Source organism: Mobula hypostoma, chromosome 27, assembly GCF_963921235.1.
Source record: "Mobula hypostoma chromosome 27, sMobHyp1.1, whole genome shotgun sequence".
Taxonomy (NCBI): domain Eukaryota; kingdom Metazoa; phylum Chordata; class Chondrichthyes; order Myliobatiformes; family Myliobatidae; genus Mobula; species Mobula hypostoma.
In genome coordinates this window covers 22,559,220-22,582,038 of record NC_086123.1, presented here as the reverse complement: position 1 = coordinate 22,582,038, position 22,819 = coordinate 22,559,220, and the positions used below count along the sequence as shown (strand labels likewise).

Below are 22,819 nucleotides of genomic sequence, written 5' to 3'. Positions count from 1 at the left end.
CTCCTAGAAGAGACAGTCTTGAGACATAATTGGCCACAATAATCCATGACCTTGCCTTTTACTCATTACAGGGGACCACACATTCTGCTTTTGCCCTACTGTTTGCTAACACAGCTTCTTCACAATTTTCAATTCTGGCCAACACAACTTGTTAATCTTCCACTTACATATTCACTTGTAAAATCTGCACTTGTGCCAACAATCATATCAATGTTTCTATTATTAATTTTTATTCCAATTTTGAAATGGTTGTTTTCATTTTTAACACCACTTATGTCATATATGACATTTAAAATTGACTTATTACATTATTCACTCCCTCAATGTTACGCAAACCTCTCTTCTGGTGCTCTTTCCCTGAGGATACCAGTCTGCCGTGACTGTTTATAGACTTGTTGTTTTTGTATATAGAGGCTATGTATCTTTGTTCTCTTCGTTTGTGACAGCCTGATGCTCTGTTAGTGCAGTGAATAGTTCTCTTTGTAAAGCATTCCACCAGATCACTTCACACACTGCGCACACTCACATGACTTAACGTCAATCTTGGGCTCCTGTCTTAGCTCCCAACATTGGCCAGTGTTGCAGTTTTGAAGTTCAAAGTACCTTTATTATCAAAGTAGCTATACTTCATACAACCTTGTGATTCATCTCCTTACAGTCAGCCACAGAACAAAGAAACCCAGTCGAGCCTGTTAAAATAAATGAATGCCATTGAGCAGAGAAAACAAAAACAAATCATGTACACAATGGAAGTAAGCAAATGACATTCAGAACTGAAGTTCCCGAAAGTCCACAGAAACCAGTAAGTTGCAGGCCGCAGCCGCAGTTCAGTGCAAAGGCAAGCAAGCCTCCGAAGCAGTGAGCTGTAGTTCAGTGCAGAGTGAACTATTGATCTTCCTGCACGAGATTGTTTTGCATTCGTAGACGGTATTCCAGTACCCACAGCAGTGGGCAGCACAGCGGGACGGCTGTTACAAGTCACTGCTCCACAAATCCAAGGGTTCAGTCGTGACCTCTGGTGCCGTCTGCCTGTGTGCCGTCTGCATGGGTTTACCAAGCATGCTTTGGGCCACTTAACTAAGAAAGGACACTGGAGAGAGTTCAAAGGAGGTTCATGAAAATGATTCCAAGTTTGAACGGCTCATCACATGAAGAGTATTTGATGTCTCTGGGCCTGAATTCACTAGATTTCAGTAGAATGACAGGTGACCTCATTCAAACCTATCAAATGTTGAAAGGCCTTGATAGAGTGGATGTGGAGAGGATGTTTCCTGTTGTGGGAGAGCCTAGGGCCAGAGGACACAGCCCCAGAATAGAGGGGTGTCCTTTTAGAATAGAGATGAGGAGGAATTTCTTTAGCCAGAGTGTGGTGAGTCTGGGGAATTCATTGCTATTGCACCTTTTGTCTTATATGACACGTAAATTTCATAACATAGAAGAAATTTCTGGCCCTGTTTTTACTAAGTTGATGCCTCGCAGTCACCTCTGGTCCCTTTCCAAGCACCTTCACCCTGACCTCCTCTTCCACAGCGTTAATCGCCATTTAGCATTGTCTCACTCTGTGACAACTACTTTGCTTCACGTTCAGATTTGTTTATCATGTGCACATTAAAACATACAGTGAAATGTGTTACTTGTGTTAAAATCTAACACACACAAGGATGTGTTGGGTCGGCGTATATTCCGGTACCAACGTGGCATGCCCACAATGTTAAGCTGAACAATACAGAACACAACAAAACAGAACATACCAGCCAACAAAGCAACAACAGCTAGACAAGCCTCATGCCTATTCTCGTCCACCCACACAGTTCTAACCCCACGCCTGACAATCTCCTTCAGCCACCAGCCTCCAGCAGAATCGTGGATTCACAGATACTGTGCCTTCAACTTCCCCATTCGCACACTCAGGACTTCAGCAGTTGGGCGTCAACCCTTGGGCTTCAAGCCACCTTCGGAATTCGACCTGGGCTTCCGATTTGCCTTTTGGCTTCGATCTGAACTTCCGATCAACATTCGGGCTTTAATTTTCGGTATCGATCCAGGGCAATAATGATGAACAAGGATCCAAGGTCCAGGCCTTGATCTGCGGACTCACCGACGACAGGGCCCGAACACTAGGTCTCAAACTCTGCTCTCGTGATTCACATACTTTGTGGAGTCACCGGCCCCCGTTCCTTCTGCCAACATGGCACACCGATCCTGGAACACACTGGTGACTCCAGTCCCTGTCCTCACTGGACCATATCCTTTAATGCCAAGGCTTAGCCTCCGGCCTGTCCAATAAATCCTCCACATCCCTGTCCTTAAACCCTAATCTAGTCCATAACTCCCCCCTCTGTCTTTAAAAACATCCCTAAATTTTTATTATAGGCTTGACTTTGTTGCCACTACCTTTTTTCTTGCTTTCCTTGAGCATAATTTTTAATCATAGACTTACTCTGATTAACTATTATGCAGACACCCAACAGTCAAAATGTTTTTTTTTATCACTTTTAATGGTTACGATCTGTTGCCCATTTCATTTTCAGTGTGAAGTACATGTGTTCAGCTTAAATTTGGAGTTTACAGACATGGACACATGACACACAGATCTTAAATAAAGTGTGCACGGTTTATTTAAGGTCTGTTCACAGACTAATCATACCTCCTAGATTCACATCTGGATTGTTTATATAGAGACAAAACAAACAGGCAGGATCCCAGGACCAATATGTGCAGTATACCACCGTTCACAGGTATTTGATTGCAAAAGCAGTCCTCGACCATCTCCTTCTGCCTCCTATTACCAAGCTAATTTCAAATCCAATTTGTCAAGTTGCCCTGGATCTCATGGGCTCTTACCTATTGGACCAGTCTGTGAAGAGCCCTTAAATAAATCATGCCTACTTTATTTAACCCAAATTACTTAATACTCAAGAATTAATGTTCTGACCTGGAGTTATACGACAAGAAAACAGGCAATTTACAGGAGCTTTAGTAATGACCTCAACAACGTCCATGTAGACTATATTAACTGCGCCATCCCTTTCAACACCCTTTGTCACCTCATCTAAAATTTAATTTGAGTCATTCATACAGGATTCCCCTTAACAAAGCCTCACTGAATAGCCCTGATATATTTCTGCCTCTGCAAATACAAATTAATTCAGTCACTCACAAAATTTCCCTGCCACTAATATTACACTCTAAGGCTGATAAGCAACTGGCTCATCTCAGCTGCTCTTGCCTTATTCGCTCACCTCCAGTCACCTGGTGACTCTTTTGTGCCCAAAGGTTTTAAAATTTCTGCCTTGCTTCCCATGTCTTGTCATCATTTTTTGAATGCTCAACAGTGTACAACAGCTGATTAGATTATGAGGACACCAGTCCTCGTTTATTGTCATTTAGAAATGCATGCATTAAGAAATGATACAATGTTCCTCCAGTATGATATCACAGAAACACAGGCCAGACCAGGAATAAAACTGACAAAAAACACTTAATTATAACATATAGTTACAACAGTGCAAAGCAATACCGTAATTTGATAAAGAGCAGACCATGGGCACAGTAAAAAAAAAGTCTCAAAGTCCCGATAGACTCATCATCTCACGCAGACGGTAGAAGGAAGAAACGCTCCCTGCCATGAACCTCCAAGCGCCGCCAACTTGCCGATGCAGCACCCTGGAAGCACTAAAACATAGCGGACTCTGAGTCCGTCCGAAAACTTCGAGCCGCCGACCAGCCCTCCGACACGGAGCACCGAGCACCATCCTCTACCGAGCGCTTCGACTCCGCCCCGGCCGCTGAGCAACAAGCAAAGCCGAGGACTCGGGGCCTTCCCCTCCAGAGATTCTGGATCACACAGTAGCAGCAGCAGCAAAGCAGGCATTTCAGAAGTTTCACCAGATGTTTCTCTGCACTCTTACATCTGTCTCCATCAAATCAGGATTGTGCACGGCACCCTACTTGACAGATAACAGATATTCATCACCAGTGTGGCCGCTGCACGCTGCGTTGCGCCGCCATCTTCTCCTCTCCTCCTCTCTCTCAACTCTCTCCTGAACTCTCTCAAGTATTTCCATGAACTAATATTGCAGTTCAACGCAACACATACAAAATGCTGCAAGAACTCAGCAGGTCAGGCAGCAGCTATGGAAAAGAGTAAACAGTTTTGGGCCGAGACCTTTCTTCAGGAATGTAGTTCATCATTGGGTTAAAGATGGCTGGTAAAATATGGCAGTTCTGGAGCAAAGTGCTGGCATTTAACCCTATTGCTATCTGTGTTCCAAACATCAGTGCATGCATACCCACATCTGTAAGTTCCAAACAGGTCCCAGCTGGCCAATCTGCTAGATCCCTCAGACTCCAGCATACACACTGAACCATTGGCTCCCAGATCCAGTGGCAAGTTCAGCCTGGCAATGGGCTCACAAGAACGGGGACTTAACAGCAGCAAGAATGAAACATGAAAATAATGCAAGTTACTTATTTTTAGTGGTCTTTGCTGAAATTTATTTTTAACATGTCTTTATGTATTTGGGTGATGTTACTACTTTCATAATTTTAACAATACTTATAAGAGGCCATCCAAGGCATTACAAAACTTATCAACACTGACAAATGGGAAATTCAGATGTTCTATATTAGTGCAGAAGGATTACTTCAGCTAACTGGGTCAATGGGTCCATTAGGGTGATCATCTATATCTTTTGATGAAAAAAGGGCTGATTTATTTCTAATACAAGAAATTCTGCTGGAAATCCAAAGTTGATTTTCAGATTGGGAATGGGCAGTAGAATTGAAGTGGCCACCACTCACTTTAATTCTACTTCCCATTCCCATTCCGACATGTCGGTCCACGGCCTCCTCTACTGTGGCGATGAGGCCACATTTAGGTTGGAGGAACAACACCTTATATTTCGTTTGGGTAGCCTCCAACCTGATGGCATGAACTTTGAATTCTCAAACTTCCGATAATTGCCCCCCCCCCGTTCACCATTCCTCATTCCTGTTTCCCTCTCACACCCTATCTCCTTACCTGCCCATCACCTGCCTCTGGTGCTCCTCCCCCTTCCCTTTCTTCCATGGTCTTCTACCCTCTCTTATCAGATTTTCCCCTCCTCCAGCCCTATATCATTTTCACCAATCAACTTCCCAGCTCTTTACTTCACCCCTCCCCCTCTCCCGGTTTCACCTATCACCTGCCACCTTGTACTTCTTCCACCCCTCCCCCCATCTTCTTATGCTGACTCCTCCCCTTCATGTCCAGCCCTGGTGAAGGGTCTTGGCCTGAAACGTCAACTGTTCACTCTTTTCCATAGATGCTGCCTGACCTGCTGAGTTCCTTCAACATCTTGCATGTTGATTCTCTCAACATGCTTGGACATGGTGAATTGATTTTGAATTTGTTTAACCAGGAAAAACTGGGCTACTTCAACCATACATGATGGGACATCATTAAGCCTCACCTTCTGTTTCTACCCAGGCAAGACGACCAGAAAACAGGCAAACAGAAAACATCCGCATTATGACCGTTTAGGTTGCAGAAGTGTAGCCTTACAAAATTCACAAAGAACTTGACAAACCGAAAAAAATACACTCTCACAGAAGTAATGTGAATTAATGCAAATAAATCAATGCAAATTTTATTTTCAACTCGCATTTCTTGGCACGTGCACAGATGACGTGGTTTTGCAATCTGGAAAATCATGAATCGGACCATTTGCAAGGAACAACTAATCCCTGTGTTGCCTGTAGCTCCCGCATATTGTTGTAATATAGGATAGATTATTGATACATGTTAAACAATGAGCTAGTGAAGCATATTTTTCCAGCCTAAACAGGCAAAATTTTTGGCCAGAAATATGGCTAATGGCTATAACATGATAAATGAGTCGAGGTTATTCTAATATTCAAAACCAAAACCTGTTAATGTTGGAAGTTTAGTACAACTGTATCTGATGGTGAGAGTCCTAAGCCTCTTGTTTTCATCTCTGCAGAAGATACCAGCCCTGCTGAACATTTCCAGCATTGTCCAAGTTTATTTCAGAATTTCTACATCTGCAAACTCTCACTTCTGTTTAATAACTGAAAAGCTTATTTGAAATAAGCCCCCAAAGGTTTTCCTCCTCCCTAAATTAACGGTGCTGCACAGATACAAGATTTACAGTGACGAACAATGAATTTCAATGTGTTAGAATTAACATCTACCTGGTTTGCCATAGAACCACACTCACACCGGGATGAAAAAATACAAACGTAATTCATTTGTTTATGTAATTTCCTGATTTTGGACTTTGACCGAGTTTTTTCACTGAACTTGACTCATTACTGTAGTCACAAGAACAGCAAGAGTGAAAAACATTATATCTACAAAAATGGACTCAATACCATTCCTATGTTGTAAAAACCTCTTCTACCCATAATTGCAATACATACACAAACCAAATAATGAAGTTGCAAGTTTTTTTTTTAATCAAGCACAAACAATTATGCAATATTTTAATGAGTGACTAATCATCATATTGATATTTAAATATTAACAAACTACTAATTTTTTATTGAATGGCAGGATGGAGATGCATCTCAACCAAAGGAGGTGTAGGATGCTCCTTCCCTCCGCTAGCCTGCAGGTCACCCTTGGGCAAGGTGTAGCACCTGCTTAGCCCCCTGATCAGGGTCCTATGAAGCCATGGGAGCAGGTGGTGGAAGGTCATATGAGCAGCCGGTGCAGATCACAAGTCCTGGTTATGCGACCATTGGCACAGGGCAGACAACCTCTGAAGAGTATTGATAATGGGTGGGGTCATCTGTCTTTTAAAGATACTGCTCAGAAGAAGGTTATGGCAAACCACTTCTGTGGAAAAAAACTTATTTATTTATTGACCTACAGCGTGGAGTAGATCCTTGCGGCCCTTTGAGCCACACTGCCTCGCAATCCTGCAATTTAATCCCAGCCTAATCATGGGACAATTTACAATGACCAATTAACTTGCCAACCAGTATGTCTTTGGACTGTGGGAGGAAACCAGAGCACCTGGAGGAAACCCACACGGCCACGGGCAGCAGGCAGCAGCAGAAACTGAGCCCAGGTTGCTGGTACCATAAAGCACTGTGCTAACCACTACACCACTGTGCCATCCCAAGTCTGCCAAGAGCAATGGTCACCCATGTCATACAACAAGGCACATAATGAAAATGATGAATTTTTTTTTTTAAAGGTGTCAACAAGCTTAAGGTTAAGCTCCTGTCTTTCAGCAGGCATTGCTTTTGCTAACATGGAAATCCAATTTTTCTTTTGGGACGTGCCCTTGGATAAATACTTAATGAGTTAATATGTGGAGAGCTATGGACCTAGTGGTGAAACGTAAGATTTTTCCACCACCACAACTTCAATGAGCAGAATGGTATGTACCATAATTTTACTTATGATTCTGCCTCCCATTCTCTTCTTTAGGGTGCCATTGAGGGGATCTATAGGCAACATTTTGAAGATAATTGGAACAAGGTCTACAGGACACCTACTGTCGTCTGGTTTCTCTGTTCTGCTTACACACAAGGAAATTAAAATAGCAAATTCACCTGAAATCGAAGCTCATTTTCTGCATTCAATCAGTCAAATTTCCTGGTGGAACTAGTCAAGAGTTGGGCTGCACTAAAGGACATTTTCGAGGGATGATTACATAAATGCAGAAACAATACAATAGGCACAAGTATTGGCGAACATCGGTGCCAATATTTAGCGCCAACATTTATTGGCACAGAACAGTGATATTTGAAGCTGGCTTTTGATGGTTTTTCAGTTCAGGACTAACAGACCTGACTGGTCAAAAAACAACTTGTTATGGAAACAGCAATGTTCTGTAGCATCCAGGACATCTTCAAGGAGCGATGCCTCAAAAAGGTGGCATCCATCATTAAGGACCCCCATCACCCAGGTCATGCCTTGTTCTCATTGCTACCATCAGGGAGGAGGTACAGAAGCCTGAAGGCACACACTCAACGATTCAGGAACAGCTTCTTCCCCTCTGCCATCTGATTTCTGAACGGACATTGAACCCAAGAACACCACCTCACTACTTTTTTTTATTTCTATTTTTGCGCTACTCAGTTAATTTAACTATTTAATATAATGACTATAATTCTCTTTTTTTCTATTATTATGTATTACATTGTACTGCTGCCACAAAGGCAACAAATTCCACAAGATACGCTGGTTCTGATTCTGATGAGGAATTCTTCTATATCTGTGTGCAGCACTATGACAGAGATGGAGGACTTTCATTGCGGCCCAGACACCAGAGGCATAACGGGCAGAAATGAGGTGAGTACCTTGGAATTTAATGGGTACTCTGCGCACAACCGCGTTTTAACATTCTTACCTGGAACAATTTAACCAGAATAGTTAAGGATATGTGTAAGCTGCCTGTTCTCATTTCTTTGCCTTTGCCGTACTAAAAGCCTGTAAAATTATAAGATAACTCCTAAAACAGCACTGAGAAACAAAGGGCATTTTTTTCTCTAACATCACTACTAGCCATCAGTGTAATCTGTAATAATTATTTCCAGGCTGTTAGAAATTAAGAATCAGTTGAAACTTTCTTGAAAACTCTCAAAAACTTACCAATAACCAGAAAACCCACTTACCCGATGGTATCTTCATCCATAACGTAAAACGAGAGGTTGTGGAAACCCATAGGGAGGTGGAGAGTATATTCTTCGCCCCAGAATGGATTTAAATCCCGCCATACTGTAGCAGTTCTAAATATGAACAGAGTGGTAATTAAAACGTTGCAAGCTGTGAACTACAATCTAAAACAACTCATTCTCACCTTTGTTTCAGCCTGACTCTAATCATAGATACAGGAAGCAGGTTTCAAATTAGAACCAGCACACAAAGATGTGGGAGTTGCAGGCACTACTGTAGAAGCAAGTTTCAGTCTTTGAGAAAGTCACCAGGTGAAAATTGTGTCTGTCTGTTCAGCTGAATCTTAAAGGAGCTCATATCACTGCTGAAAAATGAACAGCTTCGAAGTCTTTACCAATATTCTTTATGCAATTAACCCATTCAAGAATAATTAAACTAAACTTTTACCTCCATGCGTCCATAGAATTGATACCCATACAAAACAGCTTTGATCATCATAATCCAATTCAATTCAAGTTTAATTGTCATTCAACCACGAATACAGCCAAATGAGACAGCTTTACTCTGGAGTCAAGCTGCAAAACACAGTACCAACAGTCACACACAGCACAAAGCACACACAAGATAGCAAGTACAAATGGTATCACAATCACACAATAAAACAGTCCAAACTCAGGCCATCAATCTGCTGTCAACCACAATAGAGCTTGTCTTCTGCCAAGCAAACAGGGGGAGCGGTTGGGGGCAACATTGACTCCAGCCTGGACACCGAGCCCACACCACCCCACGGTGGAGCACACCGGTTCCGATGCCTCACCCAGGCAACACTGCGGCATGAGGCCTAGTCCTCGCGTATACAAAATAACAAGCACAGACAGAATATCAGTACAATACAACCACACAGAATATAGATGCATATAGCCCAGAGCGTTCATTCCATTGAAATCTCCAGTCGACCACAATAGAGCTTGTCCTCTGCCGACTCCAGCCTGGATGCTACGCAACACTGCCCCTAGTGGAGCACACTGGCTTCAATGCCCCTCTCAGGCGACACCGAGGCCCGAGGCCTAGTCCCCGAACACACAAGATAACAAGCACATACGGAACATCACTAAAATACAACCACGTGAAACATACATGCATAATCAGGCACTGGACTTATTTCCTATGTTTTGGGGAAACATGTAGGACCTTCAGCCAGATTTGTCTGGAATAGGGATGACATAATTAGGCCTGTTCTTGCATGTTCATAATTTTACTGAGCAGATGAATGAAGAATTAAGATGAAGCACAGAGCAAGGACATCTGATCTGAAAATAATCAGTACTCTGCTGTTCCAGCCACAATCTCTGACTGAAATGTCCGGTCATATGGAGAGAGCCTCCAAAGCTACCTTCATCACCAATTAAAATTTAAACGCTCAGCAAGTATGGTTATAACATCTGCGCCATTTAAACATCTACCACGTGGATTTAAAATGCAGATGGGGAGGGGACACTGGTCATAATTTTCTCTGGTTTTAGACCAGATTAGAACGAACAATATCAGGCCGAAGTCTTGTGAGAGAATGGATATTATGACAAGTTAGTTAGTTACCCCCCTGTTACGCTGCAGGCGTTTATGACAGTAATGAAGTTCCTCCATCTCTGTCTGTCCTTGGCCATCTTCTCTATTGTGCCCCAGTTGTGGTTCCGGGTTCTCATTTCTGCCTCTACGGTACTGTGCCAAGTTGTCTTTGGTCTCCTGCGTTTTCTCCGCCTTTCGGGGGTCCAATGAAGTGCTGCCTTGATGTGATGATGGAGTTGGCCCCTCTTCTCACTGATGTTCAGCGATTCCTTCATTATGCCAGAAGCTCCCACTACTGTCAGTCATGCAAATCCCAAGTGGAGACTCAGGAATACCATCGCACACAGATATAGAATTTCGCCGTTTCCGTAACAATTTTTTTTTGACAGTCAAGGTTGTTAGTCCTGGGCTGAACCCCTGAACCTGGAGGAGCAGTGGGCCACTTTTAGTCTGGCCTCTACCCTTGACCTGTCTGGCATGGGTGACCTTACACAAGGCCCTGATTCCAGCCAATATAGCCCTCCAGGTCATTAAGGCACGCAAGCCTCCAAACCCTATGACAAAGTTGTGGTCCCCTTGGAGAAGATTATGACTTTCTTGGACAAAATTCTAAATAATTTAACTGAACAAATTAAAAAGCAAAAGTACAATGAAAGAACTGTCAACATAGAGTACAAAAGTTGGGAGCTCTGAGTTTAAAGAGTCAGAGTCATACAATTAATTGAGAGTATTGTGTGCGTTCTTATCACAATACTAGAGAAAGGGTCTGATAAAGCTCGAGAAGGTACAGGAAAGATTCACAAGGATGTTGTCAGAGTTCGGGGCCTGAGTTGTAAGAAGCGACTGGACAGGCTGAGGCTGTTTTCCCTGGTGCAAGGAATGCTAGGGCTAAAAAGGTCGACAGAGGCACATGTGAAATGAGCAGTGGAGTCGAAAACTAAAGGGCATAATTTTCATGTGAGAAGCTAAAATTAAAAGGGGACCTGAGGGACAAGATTTTCACATAGAGGCTGGTGGATGTATGGAACATGTTGCCAAAGGAGATAGTAGACACAGATACAATGATGTTTAAAAGACTTTTGGACATCTATGTACTTTGATAATAAGTTATCTATGTACTCTGACGATAAGTTATCAAAGTACTCTGCACTTTACACTTTGGTCCCAAATTTCTGTGTCTTCAAATGTTTTAAATTATGACTAAGTAACATCAAATGGTAACATGTGTAGTGCACAGTATCAATGCCATTGATAGAGATATGTTAAAGTCGCTGCCTGGCCTGCTGCATTCACCGGCAACTTTGATGTGTGTTGCTTGAATTTCCAGCATCTGCAGAATTCCTGTTTATAGGGATATGTTTGCTGCTGCAAATACAGCTCTATCAAAGATAATGTGATCATGTTCATCGGTGTAAATTGTAAAACACATTGAGAATGGATGTAGCGCGATGTAAAACAGCAATAGATTCATTAAATCTCTACTTCCTTAGAAGTTTGGGGAGATTCAGCCTGACATCTAAAATGTTGACAAACTTCTATAGATGTGTAGTGGAGAGTGTATTGACTGGCTGCATCATAGCCCGGTATTGAAACACTTTTGAATGGAAAATCCTACAAACAATAGTGGATTTGGCCCAATACATCATGGGTAGTGCCCTCCAAACCACTGAGCACATCAACATCAAACACTGTCATAGCAAAGCAGCATCTACCATCAGAAATCCTCACTATCCAGGCTATGCTTTCTTCTCGCTGCTGCCATCAGGTAGAAGGTACAAGAGCTTCAAGACTTCCACCAACAGGTTCAAGAACAGTTACTATCTCCCAACATCTGGCTCTTGAACTGAAAGGGAATAACCTCACTCAACGTCACTTGCCCCATCATTGAAATGTTCCCACAACCAATGAGTGCACTTCCAAGGTCTCTTCATCTCAAGTTCTCGTTACTTATTGCTATTTATTTATATTTGCATTTAGTCTGTTGTCTTCTGCACTCTGGTTGATCTTTCATTGACCCTGTTATAGTTCTTAATCTATAGATTTGCTGAGTATGCCCACAGGAAAATGAATCTCAGGGTTGTACATATATGTACTTTGATAATAAAGTTTATTTCGAACTTTGAAATTGAAATCTGCTGACAGATGTTGAATGCTTTGAAGACAGTAAGTAACACATACACTCTTTGAATATTTGAAGAACAATCCTTCAATGAATAAAGTAGTAATATCATAGTCTGTGAGTAATACAAGGCTGACAGAAAAATAAAACCTTCAAACATAAAGATAACCTTCGACAAAAGGATGCCTTCTACACTAGGGTCTCCCAACCTGGCGTCCAAGGACCCCCTTGTTTAATGGTATTGGTCCATGGCATAAAAAAGGCTTGGAATCCCTATTCTACTCAAAACCAGAGGCCACCATCATGGGACTTCTACTAAATACTCAGGATTTTCCTCCCTTCATATTCACATAAACTAAAAAGAAAATCTATTTAACATTTTGATTACCTGTGTGCTGAAGGATGCTGTCAATTCTCAAAACAACGGGTGTGAAGAACCTGAATCATTTGTTTGCATTTCAGAGCAACAATAAAATTTTGTCTTACTTCATCAGGAAATACGTGAAGTTAATAAGGCGTCAAATGGAAAATCATTTCAAAGAGGTGAATAAACAGCTCATTCCTCAGGAAAGAAAAAAAACTAAAGATGCCTCATTTGCTTTCCAGCAGTCTCTGATACCAGGACATTGATCTGAAATGTTAGCTCTGTTTCTCTCTCTACAGATTTCCACCTGGCCTGCTGAGTAATTCCAGACTTCTTTTTTCCTCCTACTTATTATCTCTTCATATTCGGAGGCCTCCAGTGGTCAGGTCGACCATGGATGCTATGTCCTACCTATCTCGGTACACAAGCCTGAGCGATACAATATGGAGAACAAGTTGTTGCCCAGGCAGCAAGCTCCCTCCCCTCTCCACGCTTCTGATGAACGCAAAGGACCAGCAGAGACCAATACAGTTTGGGACCGGCAGCGCCACAGGAGTTGCCAGTCAGCGTTGAAATCCAACTTCTTCATGTTAGTTAGCAATGAACAAACATCAAAATGGAACATAGAGTAGCAGGTGTTGCTGCTAAACAAGAAATGACCTCATCCTGCCTAGATTTACAGAAGGTGAACACATTACTTCTTGTGCCTGTCTGAAGCTGTCATCACCTTGTATGTCTGAATATGTGGGCGTAGTGCAACTATAATTTCAGAACGACTTATCTGAGTATACAAACTAAATGTATGTGGAAGTCATATTCAGTTTTATACATGCAAATGCAAACCTTATTAATAAAAGCACTGAAAGTATTACAGAGCGAATCCTAGAAGTTAAGCATATCAGGAAAACTTGCCTGACTTAAATAAGCTTCTAAAACTTAAATGCTCGATCATATAAAAATTTAAAGATTGACTAAAAATAGCAAGTCAGATCACTAAACCCACTGGAAATGCCAAATTAAAGTATAATATCTGAGTTTGGGTGGCAGGATGGAGATATGCCTCTACCAAAGGGGGTGTAAGGTGCTCCTCTCCGCTGGCCTGCAGGTCACCCTTGGGCAAGGTGTAGCACCTGCTTAGTCCCCCCAGTCAGGGTCACGTGAAGCCATGGGAACGGGTCAAATGAGCAGCCGGTGCATGTCACAAGTCCTGGTTATGTGATCACTGATGCCAGGCAGACAATCTCTGAAGAGTATTGATAATGGCTGGGGGTCACCCGTCTTGTAAAATGGCAAAACATTTGTCCCATCGTGTCACTCCATCATGTTCCCTTGAGACCCTTACTAATCAAGACACTGCCCAAAAGAATACATAGATTTCTATATTATAATGAACATGAATGTCTCCACTGAAATGTATCCCAAATAAGTCATTGTGACGTTATAGTGGCAAACTACTTCAGTAGAAAAATATGCCAAGAACAATAACGGCCATGGAAAGACCATGATCGCCCATGTCATATTCCACAGCACATAACAAACAAATGAACAAATATTTGAGTAAAGATGTTAGGAAAAAATTGTTGAGAAATTCAACCTTGCCTGTTTACCCTGGTGCTGTGCACCAGGCACCAATAAGTTGTACAAGAATCGTGAGAAATCACTGCACGCAACTGCACTGAACTTCCAGGAATTTTGCCACTTACGTGCACACATCTTTGCACGTGGATGAAAACTGTATACCAACAATCCCTCAAAGTCTGACAGAGTTACACATTGGACAGCATCTCAGTGAAGGTGCTCATGCTCATTATGACATAGAAATCAATGTACACTGAACGGCAAAGCAAATGCAGAGATGAATCTATTGGTGTTAGAAATGTGCTTCATATTCTATCAACATAAAGATGTAGCTCTATAAATTTCCAATAATAATTCTCCCATAGAAAGATCTGGCATACAACCAGGAAAGAAGGGAAAAAGGATGAAACTATGTTTGAGATACTTTTTGTAGCAGTGAAGATTGAGTTATTAAGTATGTTCATCCATCCGGTAGACCTTTGCACTAACGTGGTAGGAAAATATTTTGAAGATGTGGACACCATCCCTGCGAGTGGAACATTGATATCTGTGAAGTACAGAGGCAACTAATGCCATTCTGCTTAGTAGTAATTTCAAAAAGGCTACAGAGCTCTTTTTAATCTGATATCTGTGTCCTGTATCAGAATCAGAATCAGGTTTAATATTACAGGCAAATGTCATGAAATTCGTTGTCTTTGAGTTAGCAGTACAATGCAATACATAATAACCGAGAGACTGAATTACATTAAGTGTGTGTGTGTGTGTGTGTAGATAGAGAGATAGATAAAATAGTTAAATTAAATAAGTAGTACAAAAACACAAACAAAAATTTAGTGAGGTATATCCATTCAGAAATTGGATGGCAGAGGTGGAGAAGCTGTTCCTGAATCGTTGAGTGTGTGCCTTCTGGCTCCTGTACCTCCTCCCTGATGGTAGCGATGAGAAGAGGGCATGACCTGGGTGATGGGGGTCCTTAATGATGGATGCCACCTTTTTGAGGGATTGCTCCTTGAAGATGTCCTGCATACTACAGAGGCTAGTGCCCATGATGGAGCAGACTAAGTTTACAGCTCTCTGCAGCTTACTTTGATCCTGTGTAGTGGCCCCCCCACGCCCCCCCCATACCACACAGTGACGCAGCCAGTTAGAATGCTCCCTATGGTACATCTGTAGAAATTTGCGAGTGTCTTCGGTGACATATCAAATCTTCTCAAACTTTTAATGAACTATAGAGGCTGCTGTTCCTTCTTTGTAGCTGCATCGATATGTCAGATCCAGGATAGTTCCTCAGAGATGCTGACACCCAGGAGCTTGAAATTGTTCACTCTTTCCACTTCCAATACCCCTATGAGGACTTGTGTGTGTTCCCTCGTCTTACCCTTCCTGAAGTCCACAATTAGATCTTTGGTCTTACTGTCGTTGAGTGCAGGGCTGTTGCTGCGACACCACTCAACTAGCTAATAAATCTCACTCCAGTACGTCCTCTTGTCACCATCTGAAATTCTGCCAACAATAGCTGCGTTGTCAGCAAATTTATAAATGGCATTTTACCTGTAATGGGTGTAGAGGGAGTACAGCAGTGGGCTAACCACACATCCCTGAGATGCGCCAGTTTTGATTGCCAGCGAGGTGGAAAGGTTATTTCTGATCCGCACAGATTGCGGTTTCCCGGTAAGGAAGTTGAGGATCCAGTTGTAGAGGGAAGTACGGAGGCTGATAGGTATCTTTGGCCTAGCAGCCAGCCTTTGCTATTTTTCTGTCTGCCCACTTCATAATCTTAAGTAGCTGAACCAAATATGGCCCATAATCTCTTATCTAAAGAAAGAGATAATTGCTCACGTGTTTCAGCGTCATGTTGACTGAGGTGAACATCCAGAAAAAGCTCAAAGATAAGCACTTAAACCAGGAAGAAACACCCAGAGGATATCTTCAGACTTCTAATATTTTTGCTTCCAATAAGAAAACTAAAATCATGATCCAATTTATTTTGAAATTGGAGTAAGACGGAATGACTACTTTAGTGTGATTTTCACAGTACTAGTTTCAGGAAAGGATTCAACAGTCTGAAAACCAGGAGATATCTCTTGTTATTTACAGCCTGAGTACCGTTTAATAAATTAGTAATTGTTAAAGATAGCCACTAACTCACCTCAACTCTGAATGGATTCCACAATCTCACTTTCAAGGGCTCTACAACTCAAATTCTCAGTATTATTAATTTAGTTTTTTTTATTTGTATAGTTTGTCTTCAATTGCACACTGGTTGTTTGTCAGCTTTTCCTTTTGTGTTGATTTTATTCGACTGTGAATGAATCTAAGAAAATAAATTCCAATGTAGTATATAATGATATTTACAGTACTGTGCAAAAGTCTAAGGCACATATATATACCTAGGGTGCCTAAGACTTCTGCACAATACTGTAGTAATTTTATGCATTGCACTGTATTATCTCAAAAAAAAACCATGACATATGTGAGTGAGGATTAACCTGATTCTGATACGGGCCTCTATTGTGGACTGAGAGTGGGAAGGGGGCAAGGAGAGGGCAATCGTGATGGGGGAAGGGAGAGGGGAGGAAGCAGGAAGCACCAGAGAGATATTCTGTAATGATCAATAAACCAATTGTTTGGAATCAAATAATCTTGCCTAGTGTCCCACATCCACACCACCCCTGCTCTGCCAGCTGTCCCACGCCCCTCCCTGGGTGGCCCACCCACGCTATTCCCGACATCCTTTTCTCCTGCCAGATTTACAGATTTGCTCCCTGCTCCATGTTAACAAATGCAGTATTATGAAAGGTCTCAGGCACCCTAGCTATATAGCGTCTAAGACTTTTGCACAGTACTGTATCTCATGGATAATAAGTTTGCTTTTAACTTTGAATTAGAGAAATGAAATAATGGCAACCCTCTGATGTAACAGCAGTTATCAATGGAACTGAAAGACCAGCGAGCTCTGGCAACCCAGTTTCCCTGCATTACAGACGATGCTCCACATTTGAATTATCCTGATCACAACAGAAACAAGCTCTCTTCAGTCTGCTGGAAGTGTTGGGAGGGGTGACGGTGGCAGTGAGATCGAAATAAGTAATGATATAATCTGACAATCAACGGCAGATTGAATAAATGAACAGGAGAAAGTCCGCAGATGCTGGAAATCCAGAGTAACACACACAAAATGCTGGAGGAACTCAGCGGGTCAGGATGAGGTCCATCATTGGAAATGAATAAACAGTAAACATTTCAGGCCAAGACCCTTTTTCAGGAATAAATGAAGCCTCTTCAAATGATAACAGGTTATTAATCTGAAATGTTAACTCTGTTTCTCTCTCTCTCTCCCCCTCCCTCTCCCTCCCTCTCACGACATCCAGCAATTTCAGACTTTATTTTAGAATTTCTGCATCTGTAGTTCCTTGCTTTTCTGAAGGAAGACCTCACTAGTATTAGGACTCTGCACTTTGCTCTCTTCTCTGCTCTGACAAAATGCCCTTAGATTTACGCCACACATTTAATAAATTTATATTTTGAATACAGCTCTCATAGATTGATATAGATTTCAGAGAAGGGTAATAAATATGAAGGTTGTTGGGTTGGAGGTATCTTTCTACCAAAGGAGGTGTAAGGTGCTTCTTCCCTCCGCCAGCCTGCAGGTCACTCTTGGGCAAGGTGTAGCATCTGCTTTGCCCTCAGATCAGGGTCACGTGAAGCCATGGTATCAGGCGGTGGATGGTCTAATCAGCAGGTGGTGGATATCAGAAGTCCTGGTTATGCATCCACTGATACCACGTAGACCATCTCTGAAGAGTATTGACAATGGCTGGGGTCACCCATCTTGTAAGGACACTGCCCAAAAGAAGGCAATGGCAAACCAGTTCTGTAGAAAAAATTTGCCAACAGCAATCATGGTCATGGAAAGACCACAATCACCCACGTCATACGACACGGCACATAATGTGTCACGGGAGAATGAATAAGAAATGCCTGCACGCTCTTCCATTCTGTGGTGTTGACACAAAAATGTTCTAAAGAAATAACATCAAATTATCAGGTTTTGAATATCGTCTGGCATAAATGGGAAACTCATTTTTCACTGACTCCTGTTATGTGAAAATTGGAAACATTAAATATATTTGGTCCTAACTTTTGCTTAAAAGCTAATGGCATCTGAATGACACTTGTGTTACGAACATGAAAATCGGCCAGCAACATGCTATGAGTGGGAGACTGCCAATGAAACGTGAATCTCCCCATTTCAGTTTCAGCTGCACCACTCCACAATTCATTTTACAAATAAAACTATCTCCCATTTCATCTCAAACAAGAGAAAATCTGAAGATGCTGGAAATCACAGTAAATCACACAAAATGCTGGAGGAACTCGACAGGCCAGGCAGCATCTATGGAAAAGAGTAAGCAGTTGACATTTCAAGCCGAGACCCTTCATCAGGACTGATGCAGTCTCAGCCTGAAACATCGACCATTTACTCTTTTCCATTGATGCTGCCTGACCCACTGAATTCCTCCAGCAGTTTGTGTGTATTACCTCCACTTAATCTCTCTGAGTTGAAAGTTGAAAAGTTCAAAGTAGATTTTATTATCAGAGTACATACAACTCAGCAAATTGATAGAATATTAACTGTAAACAGGATCTATGAAAGATCAACCAAAGTGCAGAAGACAGCAAGTTGCACAAATGCAAATGTAAATAAATAGCAATAAATAACAAGAGCATGAGATAACAAAATAATGAGTCCTTAAAGTGAGATCATTGGTTGTGGGAACATCTCAATAGATGGGTAGGTGAGGGTAGTTATCCCCTTTTGTTCAGGAACCTGATAGTTGAAGCTGGGGGTGTGAGTCCTGAGGTTCTTGTACCTTCTACCTGATGGCAGCAGTGAGAAAAGAGCATGGTCTGAGTGGAGGAACTTTGATGATGGATGTAGCTTTCCTGCAAGTGTTTCATGTAGATGTGCTCCTTGAAACTGCTGTATTTGGATATTAATTTCCTATTGAGCACAAAACTAGAAAATATTTCTTGTAATTTACAGCCTGCGTACTGCTACAATAAATTGGTAATTATCAAAGATAGCCAATTATTCATTTTTGTCCAAATCCTGAATAATATTAAGGTGGATTGCAATCTCCTTCTTTCAGATTGTGAACTGCTTCAGAAAATTGCTTTCCTTTTTGTTCCATCTTACTTTGATCCCTACACCTATACCTACCAAAGGAGGTGTAAGGGGCTCCTTCCCTCCGCCAGCCTGCAGGTCACCTTTGGGCAAGGTGTAGCACCTGCTTAACCCCCCCCAGTCAGGGTCACATGAAGCCATGGGAGCAGGTGGTGGATGGTCGTATCAGCAGCTGGTGCATATCACAAGCCCTCGGTATGCGACCATTGACACCAAGCAGACAATCTCTGAAGCGTATTGATAATGGTTGGGGTCACCCATCTTGAAAAAAACACTACCCGAAAGGAGGCAATGGCAAATCACTTCTGGAAAAAAATTTGCCAAGAACAGTCATGGTCATGGAAAGACTATGATCACCCACATCATACAACACAGCACATAATGAAGAAAGGAAACTCGGCTTGGCACTAAATTTAGCATCAAATTTCAGCACGTCTCTCTACGAATGCTGCCTGACTGGCTAGATATTTCTAGCAAGTCTGGAAAACAGGTTCTAGCATTTAGAACTGTTGAAGTGTCCTCAACTTGAGCCATTAACTGTTTCTTCACTTCCACAGGCACTGCCTGGCTGTTCGAGTTCTTTAAACATATGCACTCTTCCAGAATTTTTATTGTTTTCCATATCTATGTGATTCCAGATAGCAGTTAGACCTGACTTGTTAAATTTCCTTCAATTTGGCATGAGAAGATCGCCCAAAAACCTAAAAAACAATGGGAGGGTCGAACACTCATACCTAGTCCACCATTCAATAAGGTCACAGCTATACTAGACAGAAGAGATCCTGCAATACACACAAATGCTGGAAGGAACTCAGCAGGTCAGGCAGCACCTATTGAGGAGACTTGATGAAGGGTCTCGGTCCAAAACATCAACTGTTTATTCTCCTCTGGAAGATGCTGTCTGACGTCCTGAGTTCCTCCAGCATTTTAGCTACACCAATCTTCATTTCCCTTTATTCGTTCAGTGGTCCAATAATCTGCCAACACCTATCTTGAATATATTTAACAACAGAGTCTCCACTGCCCTCTCAGACAGTTTACTTCACAGACTCCCTGTGTCTAGGTGGAGAAATTTCCACTTAACTCTGTTCTTAATAGCTGACTGCATTCACCCAAAATAGCTGAACAGCTAAATGTATGGAATTCTAAATAATTATTAGAGAATACTTAAAAAGGGATCATGTTTGAAACAAAATCCAAAATTATATGTAACCATGTACGCATTTGTGACACACACAAAATGCTGGAGGAACTCAGCAGGCACTGCAGCATTATGGAAATGAGTAAACAGTCGATGTTTTAGGTTGAGATCCTTCGTCAGGACTGGAAAAAAAGTGTTAGAGTGTGTGCATTGGTAGTAAGGCCAGCACTAATGCCTGCCTCTGGTTCCCTCTTCAAGCAAGCCACATACTCAAACCACTATAGTCCTCACAGTGCAGTAACCTCGATAGGTAGGGAATTCCAGGATTTTGGCCCAGCAACAATGACAGTATGGCCATATAATTCCAGGTTAAGGTTCAATGCAATCTGGAGAGCATCTTCCACTAACAGAGAGAAAACATAACGATTGAATAAAGAATAATGAAGTATAAAACCATAAGACAAAGGAGCAGAATTAGGCCATCGGTCCATCAAATCTGCTCCACCACTCCATCATGTTCTTTTGAGAACCTTAATAATCAAGACTCTGTCCAGAAGAATGCAGTGGTAAACCACTTCTGTAGAAAAATTTGCCAAGAACAATCACAGTCGTGGAAAGACCAAGATAGCCCACGTCCTATGACACGGCACATAACAAGTGAAATAATCAAGAACCTGTCAACCTCCGCTTTAAATATACCAAATGACTTGGCCTCCACGGCTGTCTGTAGCAATGAAAAACAGCACTGGACTGCCACTGGACTCCACGAGGAGGAAAATATCCACAAACTTTCAGAAAGAAAGAAAGGATTTCTTCTGCCATCTTTAAAGATTTTAGGGATTAAAGTGCACGGAGACGAGCAGAAAGACAGGTTTGATGTTATATTAATCATTATTGACTGAGTCATAAGGGGCCTTCGGGAGGCTAAAGCAGATCCAATTTTTGCTCTGGGTTAATATTAAAAACCTTGTTGGCAACAGCAGGAATGAGCTCTTACTATGGCAGATAGTTCTCCTTGGTGGAATATTTAAATCCAAGTCATTAGCTTCTTCAAAACGTAAAGTTTTGGAGAATTTAAAAATATGGATTTGAATATTATAATATCTATAATATATCATTATAATATTAAAATATTATAATATTGTCAATAGAAAGCATGATCTGTCAGACCTTGAGATATAATCCTCCATAAGGACTACAACCTCGTCATGGTTTAGAGCAGGGGTAGGCAACCTTAAGCACAAATGAATTTCTAACATGTGTTATTCATTAATTGGAGGCAAAGCATAAATAGATGTACTTAAGTGCATAATTCCCATATTTCAAGTTTTTTTATGGCATTTATCTGGCCCACCGTCCACTCATTAATACGCGATCCAGCCTAAAGAGGCAAAAAGGTTGCCGACCCCTGGTTTAGAGGCTTGCGTGCTTCAATGACCCAGAGAACTATGTTGGCTGGAGTCTAGGCTTTATGCTTTGGCTCTTGGAGGGTGACCCATGCCAAACAGACAATAGACAATAGACAATAGGTGCAGGAGTAGGCCAATCAGCCCTTCGAGCCAACACTGCCATTCACTGTGATCATGGCTGATCATCCACTATCAGTATCCAGTTCCTGCCTTATCCCCATAACCTTTGATTCCGCTATCTTTAAGAACTCTATCCATCTCTTTTTTGAAAGCATCCATATGCACCACTCTCTGGGTGAAAAAGTTTTTCCTCAACTCCGTTCTAAATGGCCTACCCCTAATTCTTAAACTGTGGCCTCTGGTTCTGGACTGACCCATCAGCAGGAATATGCTTCCTGCCTGCAGCGTGTCCAATCCCTTAATAATCTTATATGTTTCAGTAAGATCCCCTCTCAGCCTTCTAAATTCCAGAATATACAAGCCCAGTCGCTCTAATCTTTCGACATATGACAGTCCCACCATCCCGGGAATTAACCTCGTGAACCTACGCTGCACTCCCTCAATAGCAAGAATGTCCTTCCTCAAATTTGGAGACCAAAACTGCACACAGTACTCCAGGTGTGGTCTCACCAGGGCCCTGTACAGCTGCAGAAGGACCTCTTTGCTCTTATACTCAATCCCCCTTGTTATGAAGGCCAGCATGCCATTAGCTTTTTTCACTGCCTGCTGTACTTGCATGCTTGCTTTCAGTGACTGATGCACAAGAACACCTAAATCTCATTGTGCTTCCCCTTTTCCTAACTTGACTCCATTTAGATAATA

The 22,819-nt window shown here is 42.0% G+C and overlaps 1 protein-coding gene across 1 annotated transcript in view; it reads right to left on the bottom strand.

Annotated features, from left to right (window-relative positions):
• The window catches only part of LOC134338523 (rasGAP-activating-like protein 1), a 304,354-nt gene that overhangs the window by 271,854 nt on the left and 9,681 nt on the right, over nucleotides 1–22,819 (bottom strand). The window contains exon 3 of the mRNA XM_063034413.1: nucleotides 8,632–8,745. Coding sequence (XP_062890483.1) covers nucleotides 8,632–8,745 — 114 coding nt within the window. The remainder of the gene's footprint in view (nucleotides 1–8,631; nucleotides 8,746–22,819) is intronic.